This window comes from Geotrypetes seraphini, chromosome 10, assembly GCF_902459505.1.
Source record: "Geotrypetes seraphini chromosome 10, aGeoSer1.1, whole genome shotgun sequence".
NCBI lineage: Eukaryota > Metazoa > Chordata > Amphibia > Gymnophiona > Dermophiidae > Geotrypetes > Geotrypetes seraphini.
The window spans coordinates 98,158,195-98,174,000 of record NC_047093.1 but is presented as its reverse complement, the minus strand read 5'-3'; the positions used below and the strand labels follow the sequence as shown (position 1 = coordinate 98,174,000).

The 15,806-nt window shown below is 43.3% G+C and overlaps 1 protein-coding gene across 1 annotated transcript in view; it reads right to left on the bottom strand.

Moving 5' to 3' along the window:
- Positions 1–15,806, bottom strand: part of EDF1 (endothelial differentiation related factor 1) — an 88,546-nt gene that overhangs the window by 51,840 nt on the left and 20,900 nt on the right. Inside the window, exon 2 of the mRNA XM_033961300.1 lies at positions 11,490–11,541. Coding sequence (XP_033817191.1) covers positions 11,490–11,541 — 52 coding nt within the window. The remainder of the gene's footprint in view (positions 1–11,489; positions 11,542–15,806) is intronic.

Here is a 15,806-nt window from a genome sequence, read left to right as displayed (position 1 = left end):
GCATGCTCAAGGCAGGCAGAAGCCAGAGGTGTCAGGTCAAAAGCGCGCCGGGACAAAGGCGCGCTTTGTCTATGAACCGAAGCCGGAAGATCTTCTAGGCACACGAGCTGTGCCTGCGTGCCGGTGCTGGTGCTAGACGGGGAGGTGGGTAAATTTAAGTTGTACTGGCGGGGGGGGGGGGGGCGGTTGGAGGGAGGGGGCCTTTGCGAGCAGGGGGGAGCGATGCCGGTTATCGGGGGTGGGAACGTATCAAAGCGAGTTTCCATTCTTTCCTATGGGGAAACTTGCTTTGATAAACGAGCATTTTGGATTACGAGCATGCTCCTGGAACGGATTATGCTCTTAATCCAAGGTATCACTGTATTTGGAAGTGAAAGCCTCTGCAAGTCCTAAAAAACTGATATTTCAGATGCTTGACCAGGGAAAGATGGTAGCACCCCAATTTTATTATTACTACCTTGCAACGCAGTTACGATACCTCATGGCCTGGCAGAGGAATACCCAGAAAACATGGGTACAAATGGAAGCTTGGTTTAGGGGGGGATGTTCAGCTTCAACATCTCCTGTGGCTTACCCTGAGCCGGATCCAAGCCATTTCTTAGCATGTCAACCCTATCATAGGGATTCTCTTGCGTGTCTGGGCTTCTACCAGGGACTGATTTAAGGGGAACAATTTATTTTGGCCAAACACCAGTGGTAGTGGCAGAGGACTTTACCTTGACACATGATCCCTAGATATAGAACTTAGGTGGCAGGGGGGTCTGGCAAATGCTGGGTCAATTTCTGGTGGATGGTAAACTGATTCCAGCTTCAGTGATGCAACAGGATTATGGCCTCACTGCATTGGAAGTCTTATATGTATGTAACCATTTGTAAACCGCTTTTGGAACAAAACGGTATATAAATTTTAAAAATAAATAATTAAATAAACTAAGTTATAGACTTCATTAAGAAAAAGGCTTTGTCAGACCTACTTAGGGAGAATAAAGGGTGGATTTGCATTTGGTTTGCCTCTAGTGGCAGGGAATATATGTTTCTAGATTATATTGCCTCTTGGTGTACCACGATCAGGCACCGGTACATTACTTCTCCCATTGGGAGAACCTGCTACAGATGACACTTGCACCTCCACAGTGGAAGATTTTATTGTGCTCCTTACTTAAAGTATTAAAAGCGAGCAGTGGTACCATACACCTCCGAGGTTACATAGGATCAATCCCAGTATTCCCGACATATGTTGTAGACAGTGTGGTGAAACTGTCCCAAGGTGTATTTATTCTGGGATATGATATTTGTGGGGTGATTATTGTAAAAGAAATGGGATGTGCTTTATTGAACATGAAACCTGTAGGCATCCCCACCAAGCTTCATAAAATTATAGCAACTATTGTTACAGCAGCAGCACGGCACCAAGTGACGACCCCAACACGTACCCAAGAATTGCAAAAAATTAACTATGTCTTTCATATACCCAAGTTGACTGCTATGAAACATCAAACTGGGAATGTTCCTGACCAAGTAGAAGTTGTATATCACTTCGCATGATGCTCAGGGAACACATGCATTACACGGCACACAAACTACTGGACTACACAGAACCCTCGGGGGATGGGGTTTGTTGGGATCCTTTTTCTTTGTTGATGTGTATAGGGACCTTGTATCAAAGAACCATGATACAACTGTTATATGCTATACTTGCACTTTTGTACCTCTATTGGTTTCTTTTTTTTTATTATTATAATTTTGAATACTTACAATATCCAATAATTCAAAGGAAAAAAAGGAAATCTCAAACAATACATAATCATACATATATAATTCCTTTTTAAGCCCACATTTATGGGGAGACATGTTACAATTTCTAAACAAACAAATTTCCAGGAAAAAATAAAGGACAATGATTCTCAGTTCATCCTAGCGAACCTTGAATCATTCCTTACTTAATTGAGATATAAATTTTTCCTCTTTTTCCTCAGCAAAATGAAACAACTCACTTCTGTTTTCTTGCAACTAAAAATTGTTGTAATTGAATGGGGTCCCAAAAAACACACTCAATATCCTGCATTTTAACTAAACATTTACAAGGAAATTTCAGATAGAAAGATGCCTCTAGAGCCAAAACTCTAATTTTTAGCTTGTTCCTGACCTGGAGGGATATTGGAGGGGACTTTTTGGCTTCCCCCAAGTCTCCTGCAGCAGCGGTTCTTCCTTTCTTCGTCCTAGCTGGCAGGCAGGCACTGATAGAGACAGACCCCTGACGTCATCGGGTCCATCTCCAACTAGTTAAAGAGCAGCCGCTACCGCGGCTACCTTGGATGCTTGTTCCTGACCTGGAGGGATATCGGAGGGGACTTTTTGGCTTCCCCCAAGTCTCCTGCAGCAGCGGTTCTTCCTTTCTTCATCCTAGCTGGCAGGCAGGCACTGATAGAGACTTCATCGGGTCCGTCTCCAACTAGTTAAAGAGCAGCCGCAGGGCGTGGCCAAAGGGGCGTGCCCAAAGGGGCATGCCAGGCCCCTTGGGAGCCCCTTGGAGCCACGAGGAGTCAGGGAGTCTGAATTCAAGTTGGTATTACATTCTTTTATATTTGAATATGGGGAAAAGGAAAATTAAGCCGAAAAGTTCAACACCTGCGGTATCTGGCCCTATGGATAGGCATTTAACATTACTATCTGAAAAACCATTAGAAGTACCATTAAATATGGATTCCTTCTTCTCAGGAGATTCAATGAGTCCCCTCGAACAGACTCCTCCCTTTCACCCAGTATCTAGTGATAGTAGGAATATAAACTCTACTATTTCCAACGGACAAGTGGTATCCTCCACCCATATTAATAAGTTAGTTTATACTGAAATACCTAAACCACTGAATTTTTCAGGTGGAGTGGAGGAAAATCTACTAACGGAGGAAACACAGGATATTACCCTTAAAGATTTATGGTTAGGTATTTCTAGAGTTGAAGGGTTTCTCAGGACAATGATGAAACAAATGGGGGATTTTTCTCAGTCAGTTTTGCATAAATTAGAAAATGTGGATTCCAATTTGAATTGTTTGGATAAACGATTGAATGTTATGGAAACTCAATGTAATACACTTCAAGCGGTCTCGGTATCTGCTGTTAAAGATTCTACAGTGATACACAATAGAGCGAAAAATCTCCACTTAGTCAATTTCCCAGTAACTCACTTACTATCACCTGAAATTTTATTAAAAAATTTTTTAAAGAAATACTGGGATTGGCTAATGCAGAGAATTTTCCAATAAATAACTATTATTATATTCCTCAAAAGAAAATATAATCTGCCCAGGAGGTGGACCATCTGGTTACGACTGAAGTAAATTTGACTGAATTTTTAGAAGACACTCAGGATGTGATCCAGAGTCGGTCCACCCTGGTGATAACATGCATGAGTGAGATAGATAAGATGTTATTAATAAGACTTTATTTTAAAAACAGGTTAATGAAATTTTGTGGGGATCATCTGGTTAGGATTTTTCTGGATGTCTCTAGAGCCACTCAATTAAGAAGGAAAGAGTTTTTGAAGTTAAAAAATTAGAGTTTTGGCTCTATTGGTTTCAATAAAAATGTTAAAAATCAAACAAAAACACACTCCCCAAATTGAGAAAATCCAAGATGGCTGCCGCAGGTGCCGATTTTGACTACAAATAGCCTGGGGAAAAACACAAAAAAACCTTTAAAACAACAATTTTAAGATTTTAGGAATGGGGGTAGGACATGCAGGGAAACCTCTCAAAACCCCCTTTTTAAGACCCTGCAAAATCACTAATTCAGGCTGTCAGCCTGTACTCACTGTGACATATGCTGACTGGAAAAACACTGCAAAGAGAGTTAAACAGCTTACAGGGAGTCTTTTACCATAGGAAGCAGGCAAGCTGGACTCCAATTCTTCTGACTGCCTCACTAACTGACTGACATCCACTAAAGAGTACCTTCGCTACCCTGCATCAGACAGACACCTGGTGGAGGAACACAGTCCGGCCCTGATCTTGGGTGCGCCTCCACGGAACCATGCAGCCTGTGCTCAACCCACTAGTGGATGAACCTGGGTTGAGCAAGCTCCTATGGGAATGGTCCCTGAGCCCCAATTTGAAGTGCAGGCTTACTAGACAGTCAACCCCCTGGAAGCAGACTTTTCCAAAGTCTGCGATTTCCCACAGTCACAGCTGTCCACGTAGGGAACCTCTGCAGCACGAGGGCAAAAAACATGCGCAAAAAAGACTGAAATTTTAAAGAAAACAAACACGAGCAGAAAAAGTCAAGCTCCTACAGCCTGGCTTGTAGGAAGGAAAACTGAATCCTGAGGGGGCAGTGCTGAGGTGAGAGGGGCAGAGCTTAAGTCTCTGGAATTTGAGGCTTCCTACAAGAATTAACCCAATTGTCCCAGAATAAAGTAGAATTGTACAAGAAGGAGCCTTTAGCCCATTTGGTGCGCCTTAATGTTCATATAACTGGATTTGGTTGTGAGGGAACTCAGCATAAACTACTTTTTTTTTTTTTGTGGATGATATTTTGTTTCTTTTAATGCATCCACAGACCTCCTTGCCTGCGATCATGGGAGAGCTGGTTCATTATGAGGAGATCTCTGGGTTTAAAATTAATATGACTAAGTCCAAGATCCTGGACCTCACTTTAGCCCCTCAGGATAAGGTGGACATTCTTTCCCAGTACCCCTTTCAGTGGGCTAAGTCCTCTCTGCTTTATCTGGAGGTTCATCTAACGCAGGATTTTGCTTCATTATATGTAACTAACTGTTCTTCCCTACTGAAGCAACTTTGGGAATACCTGGATAGATGACAACATTTGAATCTTTCTTAGAAAGGCAGGATTCATGCAATCAAAATGATACTGCTGCCTAAGCTGCCTTATATTTTTCTCACACTGCCTATACCTCCTCCTGCTGCTGTCTTTTTCCAGCATCTGGAGAGACAGGTTCTTAGATATGTTTGGAAGCAGTGCCCCCCCCCCTAGAGTACAGAGATGGATGTTGTACTACTCTAGGCAGCAGGGGGGTTGGGACTACCTAATTTCCAGTATTATCAAGCAGCTCAATTGAAATATCTGACCAACTAGATGTGAGACCGACAGAAATGTTGGGTCCAGCTTGAACAAAGTCCTCTGGGGGACATTCCCTTGTGGACTATTCCTTGGCTTCCTACTTCATCTTTGGGGGTCTATGATACGTAGGGTGAATCCTATTTTGAGCCAGACTATTTCTGTATGGCTGCGAGTGCGCAAGAAGCTACTTTAAAGCAGGACTTTATTGCATCTTCTATCCAATACACACTTCATTTTGACTTTTTTTTGTGCTTGGTGCACTAGAGGTTTGTGTACCCTGGATCAGATCTACAGGGATGGTATGAGAACCTTTGAAGACCTAGAAGATAAGTATGGTTTTGATTTTATCCATTGAGCTTCCTAGAAAAATTTTCCAGCATTTAATTTTAGTCTAAATTCTTTAGCCCACTGTTCTACTGTTTCCAAGATAAGTGAAACAAAATGTTGCGTTTCTACTGATAAGGAAGTAATGGTAGCTATTATAGTTACGTCGTCAGCATAGCTATATAATCTTAGGTGCAACTTGGAGACTTTATTGCCAAGAAAAACCATGTAGATGTTAAAAAGAGAAGGGATAAGCGGGGAGCCCTGTGGAACTCCATAAACATTATTCCACACCTGAGAGTAAACTCCCTCACAATAAACCTGATATGTTCGATCTATCAAAAAAAACAAACCCCTTCAAACCATTTTACTACATAACCTGAGATGTCAATGGCATCTACACATCTAAGCATAATAGCATGGTTAACAAGATCAAACGCACTACTTAGATCAAAATGTAAGATTAGTACACTTTTTCCCAGGTTGAATAAATGGTGGAGATAATCGATTATAGAGGCTAGTACTGTTTCAGTACTGCAATACGGTCGAAAACCAGATTGGGATTAATTTACTCGTGGGACCTGGCGGCAGCCATTCAGCTAATGGTGCAGGGCCGCGTGATATCTTGAGAAGCTTGCTCCTATGTGTCTGTACATTGCAAGCCCAGAAGGAGGTGCGCAGGGCAGGAGCATATACCGCTGGATCACCAGGGATAACTGACAAGGTATGCGGGGGGCCGTGGGTAGGTGGGTGTTACAGAAAAGGTAAACACACGGGGGAAGGTAAATAAAAATGATTTGGATCGGACGGGAGAGATCTCTCCTGTCCCAGCCTATCACCAGAGATAGAAGAGGAGGTGGGACAGAGTGCAGAGCCTAGCAGGGAGGGGGGAGAGGGTGCAGAACCTAGCAGGGAGGGGGTGCAGGGTGCAGTGCAGAGCTTGGCAAGTAGTGAGGGGGGGCTGGCTGCATAGCCTGGTAGGGCAGGGAGGGAAGGGGCTGGGTGCAGAAACTGGCAGGGAGGGGGCTGAGTGCAGAGCCTGGCAGGTAGGGCAGGGAAGGGGGCTGGGGCAGAGCATGGTAGGGGAAGGCACTTGAATATTAAGCTCCTGTCTTATATTTAAGTCAACCATTTTTCCTCCATTTGGGGGGGGAGGAATGGGGGTCTTGACATATTTGGATCGATTTATATTCGAGTATATACAGTAATCATAAATCTTCACTTTCTATGGAATAGGGACTGATTTCATAAGAACAGTATAACAATTGTCCAATAGGTAATATGACTTAGCATATTTCTTAGAGTTTAAGAAATAGTTGCCAATCTGGAATTTCAAAAGAGCACCAACTTAGATCTGAATAAAAAGCTTCTTGCGGCGGACAAATTAGCAATGGGTGATTTAAATCAGTGCTCACAGAGGACAATCTCAAATTATAAACTTTAGATCTAAAATAAATAGCTAAATTGTCCGATAAATGTGCGAGGAGAAGTCCCCAGGACAAAGGGAAGAGCCAAGAATTAGTTATGTGGTCTGGGAAAATGGGTAATGTGCAAGTAGGCCTACATCAGATCTAGAGAGGCCAGGAACTCTCCTGGAGTCAGCACCATGATAACAGATCAAACCATTTCCATGCGAAAACACAGAACACTGAGTGCTACATTTACTTGAGTAAGATCCAGAATGGGTCTCCAATCGTTGGAGTCTTTCTTTGGCACGATAATATATATGGAGTCTAGCAACTTTCTTACAGTGGCTTTCTCCAGCCACCCCACGGGAGAGTCCACAAACCACTCAAAGGTAGGGCAAATTCAAGCTTGTAGCTCCTCTGGATGATTTCCAGAACTCAGCAGCCAAACATAATCTGAACCCAGGCCTGCAGAAAGTCCAAGAGCTGGCCCCCTATCTTGAAAGGGACCGCCCCCAACCTTGCATCATTGCAACTTCTTGGTAGAGGATGCAGCAGAAAGTGCTGATATCTGGTTGCATCAAGATCTGGAAAACCTCTTACTCTGGGATGAGGAACCAGCATACTGCCGAGACCGCCTGGAGCAACGAAAATTAGAGTGCCCTGAGCCTCTAGAGGTTCTGGGTCTGCTATCAGGCAAGGTCTTAGATCAACGATCTACCACACATGTCATAAGATTATCCAGACCCTTTCCCAAACAACTGCCCCTTAAAAGAGAGAATGCTGAGAGTAGTTTTTGGAGGTAGCCGATTGTCTGATCCAGAGCATTCAGCGGGCAGAAACTGAATAAGCCAAAGCTTTACTCATGACACGAATAAGGTCAGAGAACATCTGCCACATAATCCACACCAGACAAGAGAAACTGAGGCACAGTCTCCTCGCCCTCGCATTCTAGAGTCCACAGTCTGGAAAGACAGGCACGAGTCACAAAGGACGCCACCGAGGCCACCTTAGTTCCCAGAGTCAACGCCTCAAAAAGTCTCTTAAGAACTACATCCACTTGGTTATCCTGCATATCCTTTAGCACTACATTACCCTCACTCAGAAGAAAGGTATGCTTAGTGACTTGTATAACCAAGGAATTCATTTTAGGTTGAGTAAATAGCTGATGGCACTCTTGCACTATAGGATACAACCGAGACATGGCTTTCGTACCTTGAGAGACCCCTCTGGAGAATCCCACTACTCCGTGACTAAGACATTAATGTCAGGATGCCAGGGAAAAGAAGATTGAACCCTCACTCCACTCATAAGGGAGGCAGTAATAGAAGGAACCAGCTGGGAGGGCACATCTAACTCTTGCAGGGACTTAAATGAGATCCGGCAGAGCTGAAGGCTTAAATAAGCACAGAACAGTGGGATCATCCCGAAGATCAAGAGTCAACATGGGATACAAAGCACCAGACTGCATCCCCCAACAGGGAAAGGGTGTCTTGAGACAACAAGGGAACAGTGATAGACATATCATCCATATCCCTGTCAGAAAGGTCAAGCAATTCACCCTAGGTTATATTGCCCCTACGTGTAGTGCTTGAAGCTCTGCCAGCCTTAGCTCTGGTAGGACAGCTTTCCTGAAAGGCTTTTCATATCAAATCAACAAATTCAGGGGAAAAGGCAGTAGCAGGCAGCATGGAGTCACCAGAAGACGACTAACTTGCATTTCTTGGGCTCTGCAGCTTCCACACACAACAGCCGCTGTTTCATGGTCTAGAAAAGAAAATAGCCCAAACCACATGGCTAGCCCCCCTTTCTGCAGCTCAAGAACGCTCACGCCTCTCCTCATGAGGAGTGGCACAAGGACACTCCTCTGTTGCACAATCCTGGCAAGCATTAGGAGTAAAAGAGCCTAAGGACTCCATCCCCACCAGTATTGGGGCAAAACAAGTAGATTTTAAGCTGCAAGAGACTTTTGAAACAAAAGCTTGCTAAAATCCAAGATGGCCACCAGCAGGACTTGGAGCCAAAAAAATGCTAAATAAATGGTAAAACAAACAAAAACTGGCAAAATTAGGATTTTACGGCTGGGGGAACAATCAAAAACCATCACATTTTTTAATTTCAGATCTTCTCCCCCACCCCAATACATAATGTGAAATGTAACAGCCTTACTCGTGACCTGTGCTGGCAATGTGCTGCAGCCTGCCTCACCCCTCAATAGTAGCTGGAAAGGGAAAAGAAATCACTGCCTCATGAAGAAGGTTCCTTCAACACGGGCCTTCGAGCTGCCAGATGGACATGGTGTCTGACTAAGCCCCCAGCTCCGCAGACCGACAGATGCACAACACCAGGAAGGGGGGGGGGGGGGAGATGAAAATGAAGCTGGCTCCTTGCGAGACACCATAAAGCCTGACAGCTTGTGCTCAAACCCCTGCCAAGCAGGTGAGTCTTTCTAACCGTGGATAGCCCCAAGCTCCAAAAACACTTCTGCAGGCTGGCTAACAGGTACCACAAGGGATTGGTCTATCAGCTGCAGACCGCAGTCTGCTTTTTCTCCACACAGACAGAGCTGAATCCTGGAATCAGGAAGCCCTTTGGTAATAACTGTAGGTGGCGTTAGAGCTCTCTGTGAAGTAGGAGGGATACAGAAAAAATTCAGAGTGGATTCTTTATGCAGGGCACGTGGCCATGGTGAGATTACCCACTTGTCCAGAATGACACACCTATTGCAAAAGAATACATTTTTATGAAATTGTTTAAAATGCCTATGTAAAGAAAGAGGGTTGTAGGCTGTTCAGACTTTACTATCTCAAAAAGCAAAGAACCATCCCAGTATGTGTTTATAAAGGTATATAAAGGGTGCTGAGGCAGCTACTCTAGCCACTAGGCCACTCCTTCACTCTTAATTTTTCCTTCAGCAGAAAGTACATTTATAAACACATACTGGGATGGTTCTTTGCTTTTTGAGATAGTGAAGTCTGAACAGCCCACAGATTTACAATACATTACATTAGTGACTTCTATTCTACCTGTGCCTTGCGGTTCTAAGTGGATTACATTGGAAGATAGCTGGACATTTCCAGGAAGTTACAATTGGAAGATAGCTGGACATTTCCAGGAAATTATATTACATTGGAAGATAGCTGGATATTTCCAGGAGGATACATTACATTGGTAGATAGCTGAGTTTCAAGTTACATAGTGAGGTTTCAGATTATATTTTGTGACATAGAGAGGGGTTACCAGAGGGATGGGTAGTTCGCGGGATATTTGCAGAGGGGATGGGAGGAGGGGGAGGGTAAGTTAACTGAATATGTTTTTTGAATAGTAGTGTTTTTATCTCTTTTCGCAATGCTTTAAAGTCAGTTGTGGTCAACAGATTGGAGATGGCGGGGTCAATTTTCGCTGCTTTTGTCGCTAGGAGGCTGTCATACATTTTCTTGCGTTGAGTACCTTTGAGTGGTGGGTAGGAGAATGGGTTCTGGGTTCTCCTTATTCTGGGTGAAAGGTTTCGATTTATGCGATTGTTTAGGTAGGTAGGTGCAGTTCCGTTTGTTACTTTGTATAATAGACAGTATAATTTGAATTGGATTCTGGCTCGTATCAGCAGCCAGGGTGAGTCTAGGTAGGCATTGGTGATGTGGTCAAATTTTCCAAGAGAATAGATCAGTCTGAGAGCTGTGTTCTGAACGGACTGTAGTTGTTTAATTAAGTTTGTAGGACATGGTTGGTAGAGGATGTTGCAGTAATCTACTAGTCCTAGTACAAGGGATTGGATTATGATCCTGTATTGTTCTTTATTGAAGAATTTTCTTATTTTTCAAAGGTTGCGCATGGTGAAGAATGCTTTTTGGGTAGTTTTGTTGATTTGGGTCTGCATTATGCAGCATCTGTCTATCATTACTCCAAGGATTTTAAGTTTTGGGTATTTGGTTACATTTATTTCTAATTCTGTTATGGAAGGGTTTTTGTCCTTTTCAAGCAGTAAGAATTTGTTACCGTAAATCTTTTCAAAGCATGTTTTGTATGTTTTTGACTAGCGTTTATTATTTAGCTGAAAGGAATTTTATGCACTTTAACAATTTTCTGTAGACCTTGTTGTAAAAGATACTTTGGACCTATTGGGATTAGGTGGATTAAAGCGTAAAGAGTATATAAAGCCAAAAACTACACATAGTTTAATAAAACAAGGCAGGACATGTTATGATATATTTAGATATTACTGGGTCAGCCATTGGGAAGCTTGGAAACCTATAAATTCAGGTAAAACATGGTTACCAGCCTGCCATAAGAGCTGAAGAGCATTCATATGCCAAGGGGTTCAAAAACAAAATCTATGCTACAAAATTACAGGCAAAGGCCACAAATTGGAAGTAGCCACAGTCCTTGGTATAAAGTTCTGCTTCAGAAGTATTTGGTAGTGAGGCATAGTATGACAGAAATAAAAGGTCATAAATGCAGATTGAAGTAATCCAGTGGAAAGAAATTATGATTAACTCGTAAGAATCCTTTATTCCTATGTAGTGAGGCAAAATAAACTAAGCTATTTGTAAAACCTGTACAAGTGCTCTCACAAAGCTTCAAGTCATTTCTTTGCTCATGAAATTGAGGTACAACACTCACCAATACTGCCTGCATAATGAGAATAGCTGCCCTGTCACAGATTAACTAAAATGTTTTACCTACATTTTTTTGATGTCTCTACGTCCTCTCCTCTTCTTTGTGCAGATATGATTGCCTAGAAACCAGAAAAATAAACTGGATGGATCATAAGGATGCTATATCATGAAAAATCTAATTTTAGATTATTATTTTTACCATTCAGGAGACTGATCAAGACTGCACCAAAGCCGTCAAAAAACTGACATTTCCTGTGTATACCTTGTAAACCTTTATTTTTTTGTTACTGAAAACGAAAGGAAACCTTATGTCTTACCTTTATAGTTTAAAATCTATTGGTCTGATGGGACTAAAGTGGTTTGCATTTGAGAAATGCATGCCTTCACTTATTTATTGGGGGGGGGGGTGTTATGCAGCCACACCCTGAAGCCACCATAATTTATTTAAAATTCTACAATAGGCTGCTAAAGAAAGATTAAGTTCTTACCTCCTTAATCTTCTTCCTTGTAGATTTATCTAATAGACCTGAACTATAGGGTTATGCATCTGAACCTGCAAGTCACTTGCAGAATGCTGTCAATCATCTTTGAATACTGTATCCTTCCCAGGTAACAGTCAAACAAACTTCCTGATTGATGAGGAAGGCAGAAAATACATCTGGTAAGGTCGGAACAGTGCGCAAAGAGGGCCCTGTTTCTGTAATTTAAGAACAGCTCCCTACAGGACAGAGCTTGTAATTTAGAAACTTGTCTCACTGATTTAAAATCGCCACTAGAAACACCATCTTGACCATAAGATAAAGGGCTCTCATAAGGGCTCATCATACAGAGCTCTGAGGCCTTGCAATAACAGGAAGGAAACGAGAGATTCATCAGAGGGTGCAACTGAAGAGCCCCTTTAATGAACCAGGCGATGTCTGTTAAGAGGTCAGAGAGCCTCTTCCCCTCAAGATCGGAGAGAAAGGCCTGCTATCTGTACTTTCAGAGATCCAATCAACCAACTCCTTCTGAAGACCCTCTTGCAAGAAGTCCAGGACTACTGAAATTGGAGCTCAAAGGACTCAAAATCATCCACAGCACATCAGTGCTCAAAGGACTTCCAAGGCCTTAGCATAGGCTGCCACCGTTGATTGCTTCTTAGCTTATCTGAGTAACCCTTACCCATCAGGGCAGTCCACTAGAGTCATGCCGTAAGCCCAAAGAGTTTCAGATTCTCTATAGGGAACGGTCCCTGAACCAGATCCACTTGGACTGTCATTTTGAGGCCTTCGTCCCTCTGGAAATGAACAAGGTCCGTATATCATGGTCTTGGGGGGGCTTGGCCCCTATCCTGGCATCACTGTGCTTTCTTGGAGGCTGGAGAAGGGTTAAGAGCCAGAAACATGTCATCTCCTGCCCCTGCTAAACCTCTGCTGTGACTCCTGAAAGGACCTCTGCATCACTTTGCCAAAGCTTCAAATTGTCTCAGGGTTTTTAATATTTCCCAAAATGAATATGCATGAAATCTATTTGCATACATTGGAAACAGTGCAAGCAAATAGATCTCATGCAAATTTGTTGAGTAAATTCTGAAAACCCAACTGGATTACAACTCTTGAGGACAGACACTGGACAACCCTTTAACATCACAGCTCCTTCACTAGGCAAGGATATTTGTTTGGGACCTATGCCAGCAGTCAATCCACTTTCAGCTATACAGCTGCTTGAAATCCAGAGTCATAGGTTAAAGCCTAGTCATAGCCACTAGAAGGGACCCCTCTGGCGACTCCCAGTGGTCCATGACCAGCTCTGTGATGCCCAGATGTGAGAGAAAGCATGCGCTCGAAATAACTAAGCCGATCATAACTGAGCAGTGAGACAAGGAGGCTGGAGGAACTTCCAGCTTCACGTCTCACAGCAAGATAGTTATAATGCCCAAGAGTGCAAAGGCTTCAAACAGTCAGCGCACTCTGGAGACTTCCCCCTGGTCCAGGGCCACTACTGCTTTTTGACTGCTGTGCTCATGTAGAGAACCAGACTCTGCCAAAGAAATTTCATCATGGGAAAATGGCATGGAATCGGAGTTTCCATCCTAATCTAATCTTCCTTTGTGAGTCGCAACATACCATCCTCCCAGTCTCTGGAAAACTGAACATCCTGGTCCAGGTCTGTAGCCTTGTCTGGTAGGGGTGCCTGCTGAGAGGAAAACCCCTACGCTACTACATACTTTGTGCTGAACACAAGATGTTGGAGGACCCTCAGCAGTTCAACTAAGCCTTCTACATAAGGCTCACAAAATCTGGGGTAAAGCCTTGAACTGGGGGTCTTAAGGGCCCCAGCAAGAAACCCCTATAGGTAGAAAATGACATGGGAAAAAAATTTGTCCAACTACACACTCACTTAAGGAAAAGGGTCTGTAAACTCATACACTACTCTAATCAGTACCATATATGGAACTGACAGGGGATTCTACACCGCTGAAAGGCCTCACCACAACACACCATATATAGCAGTCACTCAAACAAGTGGAAAAGACAAAAAAAAAAGAAAAGAAAAGAAAAAGAAGTGGAGAAAAAGCCTCAGTTCTGCTTCATATGGCAAAAAACTCCACTTCAGTAAGAAAACCACTTGCACATGTGACCTACAACAAAAGGTGAAAAAAGGCACTATATCAGCCCATAGAGTGCCACCGTATCGCTCAGCATGCCAGGAAAAAAATCCAAACAGTGATACTGTTGGTAAATAAGCAATTCAGCACTAGTCACTAGTATTGCATAATGAACAGAACAGAACAAAACAAGAAAACCTTAGCTGCCAATGGCGTCCAGGTTCTCTCCAAAGTGTCTGCAATCACTGCTCTCACACCTGGACCCAGCAGCTAGTTGACCCGATGGGGAAATCTCCGTTTCACTTCGCTGCGTCAGGGATACAGATTCCACTGCATCACAGACAATAAGTCAGGACCCTCTGTGCACATTACGCTCCCATTCCACTTTTAAATTACTTCTGGCGCGAAGAAACGCCGCAGTCAAGGGCTGATAAACTCTTCCAGGACTCTGCCCCCTATTACCATTCACCAATCAGAATGCATCATGAGCCAAAAAACACCGCCCATTCAAACTGGGCATTTAATCCATCAGGGTGAACCGACTGCAATGTGTAAATCCAACGCTGTTCCTTCTGTCTTAACTGACGCCTTCAATCCCCATGATGAACTGGATAGGGAACATTGTTCAATCATAGTGCACTGCAATGCACCAAACTCATGGTGAGCCACCAGACAGTGCACCACCAAAGGCTCCTCCAAACGTCAGGTATTTAGGCAGGATCTATGCTCTATTAATCGAGTTTTAAACCAACAATATGTATGTCCCACATATAGCTTGGGGCAGGGGCACATGATGATGTATAAATCACCCCTTCAGACATGTGGTAGCACTGACCTGTCCCGGGGTGAACAAACTCCCCAGACTCTATCATCTGAGGACACAAAGAGCATCGACCACAACTTCGATGACCCGGTTCTACCACTGTACCTTGTTCAGACATTACTGGTCTGAGCACATTTGGGCTCAAAATATCACAGAGATTCCTGTTACACCCATAGGAAAATAAAATCCGTAGATGTTGAAAGCTCGAGTGTATCCGTAGAATATTTAAATGCCTACGGATCACCTGCTGTGAAGTTCTAGACATCTGATTAAACATGGATACAAATGGAACCATATCCTGTTGAGATTGAACGTCACGATATTCAAGTAGGAATTCCCAGCGATTATAAAAAGCCCTTTTAACAGCTCTCGATACAACAGGCGTAGGGTAACCCCTCTGGTCAAACTTCTCCTGCAGACAGATTGCAAAATTCTGAATTGGTACTACAGATGCGTCTATAGCGTAGAAACTGAGCAAATGGAATGCTCGTCTTCATGGCATATGGGTGCATTCTGCTGAACTGTAATAGGGAATTGCGGTCAGTTTCCTTCACGTGTATAGTGGTGTGCACAAGACCTTCCACTATCTCCATGCTAACATCCAAAAAAGCAATCTTGGTTTGATGATATTCCATCTCAAACCTCAGTGAAGGATGACATGAATTGATGTAATCTCTGAATGATATGAGTTCTTCCAGAGAACCTTGCCACAGACAAAAAATATCCTGGAAACTACAAACCAGCGAGTCTGACTTCGGTACCGGGAAAGATGGTAGAGGTGCTGATAAAGGAATGCATCACTGATCACCTTAATGGGCACAATCTGATGAGGACCAGCCAGCACGGCTTCAGCAAAGGAAGATCTTGCTTGACAAACTTACTGCACTTCTTCGAGGGAGTAAACAGGCAGAAGGCGTTTGGCAAGGTCCCACATGAACATCTACTTCGAAAAATTGCAAGTCGAGGCTGATATA